Source organism: Geospiza fortis, unplaced genomic scaffold (genome assembly GCF_000277835.1).
Source record: "Geospiza fortis unplaced genomic scaffold, GeoFor_1.0 scaffold324, whole genome shotgun sequence".
Classification (NCBI taxonomy): domain Eukaryota; kingdom Metazoa; phylum Chordata; class Aves; order Passeriformes; family Thraupidae; genus Geospiza; species Geospiza fortis.
Window position 1 is genome coordinate 528244 of NW_005054559.1, and position 1930 is coordinate 530173.

The following is a 1930-nucleotide window of genomic DNA, read 5'->3' on the forward strand; positions in this document are numbered from 1 at the left end:
TGGTGTGCCCGGCAGCCAGTGACTGAGGCCGGCTTGGGGCAGCCTGCAAGACAGATGGGGGTGAGCAGCCCTCAGGCACCCATTGCCCCAGAGCCCGCCCTGCTGCCCACCTCCAAAGAAGTACTGGCTGCCAGTGCGTAGCTGGAAGGGGTGCGCCACCCGGAACTCGGCACCATCGTCATCGTCAATGGTCACCACAGCTGAGCCCTCCCGTGCCACCAGGTGCACCGAGTGCCAGAAGCCATCATTCAGGCGATGCCCTGTGCAGAGAGGTGTAGGGGGATAGAATATAAGTAAGTACAGGTAGTATAGAAAGTAATCTTACCCCCTAAAGAGTTGCAGCTGGGTTAATTATTAAAGATTAGGAGCAGGCCTGATTTTAACAGGCCACAGCTGTAGCCGATAATACGAAGAGTGTTATAAAAGAGGGGATTGGTTGGTTGAGGGGAACTGGAGTCAGTTGCTTACTGCGAGAAGAAGGAAGAGTCAGTGCCTAGAGGAGCTGCCTACAAGAAACATCAAGGAGGTACCAAACTCTAGCAATATGGAACCCTTGCAATGTAATGACAACAGAACTCTTGCAATATAATAACAACTGAGAGGAAGGTGCTTGGGGACGCTCCACTGCCAGACTGACACCCCAGCCCACCTGCAGCAAACTCCAGCTTCTTCTTGCCAGGCTGGGCGATGGAGACATTGACCTGGCCCTCGCTCAGCACCATCTCCAGGGAGCCCAGGCGATCAGAAAAGCCGGTGTAGAGCAGGAGGCCCACGGTGTCCCAGGAGCGGAAGCGGAAGCTGACAGCCAGGCGGTTCCTCCGTGGGATCCCCGGCACCCGCACGTAGTTGTTGATGCCAGCGAAGGTGATGGGGCTGGTCAGCTGGTCCTGGCAGTAGTGGCCCACATTGCCCTGGGAGTGACCATGGGAGGGGTGAGGAAGGGAATGTCCCCCTCTCATCCCCGCAGTGCTGGCCTCAATCGTGCTCAATTGATCCCAATGCCTGGCAGAGCCAGGCGGGTGCCCCAGGCCAGGGACAACCTTGCAGGGTCAATCCGACACCGCCTGGCTGAGCACGGCCACTGCCCGGCCCCACATCACCCCACAGCAGGCAGGGAGCCCGGCCCCAGGGAAGGGGGTACCCCACAGTGGGGCTAAGGACACCCAGGAAAGGGGTCCCCCCACAGCAGGGAGAGAAGGGGCCACCCCCCAGGCTGGACCTCAAAGCGAATGTTGGGCCGCCGGTGCCGGGCCAGGTCGGCGACGTTGACCCCGTTGAACATGATGTTCTCCACACAGCCCCGAAAGTTCTGCCGGTAGGTGAGGTGCTGCTTGTCATGGTCAATCACTCCTCCAAAGAACACCTGGCAGGCAGAGGGAGGGTGTCACCCCCTCTCTGGAGGACACCATCAGCATCCTGGCAGCCCCTGCCCAGCGCACCCACCTCCGTTTCGAGGTCAAGCTGGTCGAAGGTGCCGTGGCAGCGGAAGCGCTTGACCTCCCCGTCCAGCGTCAGGTTGACGTAGTGGCCAAGACGCTCAATGTGCAAGGAGTGCCAGTGCTGGCCCCACACCCCCAGCCCCTGGTCCTGGCTCACCTAAGCTGATGTGCAGGAGGAGCTGGGCCTGTTTGAGCTCCACTGTGATGTAGTCACCCTGTGAGCCCTCCCCGTGCATCAGCACCCCATCCTGCTCCAGTGTCTTGAAGTTGAAGGAGATGTCATCCTCGAAGGTGCTGACCCTCTTGGCTCGGAAACGGTAGGAGATGGCATCGTCCCCGTCAAAGTAGAGCACGTGGGACCCTGGGGAGAGCAGAGCAGCCCCAGCCATGTCACCGCCTGCAGCAGCAGGTGCCCTGGCACGGGGAACACACCCTTCTGCTGCCATGGCAGCAGAGGGTTTTGGCACAACCCCCTCTGAGAGGGCTTTCCA

The 1930-nt window shown here is 60.1% G+C and overlaps 1 protein-coding gene across 1 annotated transcript in view; it reads right to left on the reverse strand.

The window, feature by feature from the left end:
• The window catches only part of CNTNAP1 (contactin associated protein 1), a 10298-nt gene that overhangs the window by 4110 nt on the left and 4258 nt on the right, over positions 1-1930 (reverse strand). The window contains 7 exon segments of the mRNA XM_031064126.1: positions 1-2; positions 4-43; positions 111-260; positions 650-911; positions 1220-1363; positions 1444-1567; positions 1569-1808. The exon segment at positions 1-2 is cut by the window's left edge and continues 118 nt beyond it. Coding sequence (XP_030919986.1) covers positions 1-2; positions 4-43; positions 111-260; positions 650-911; positions 1220-1363; positions 1444-1567; positions 1569-1808 — 962 coding nt within the window.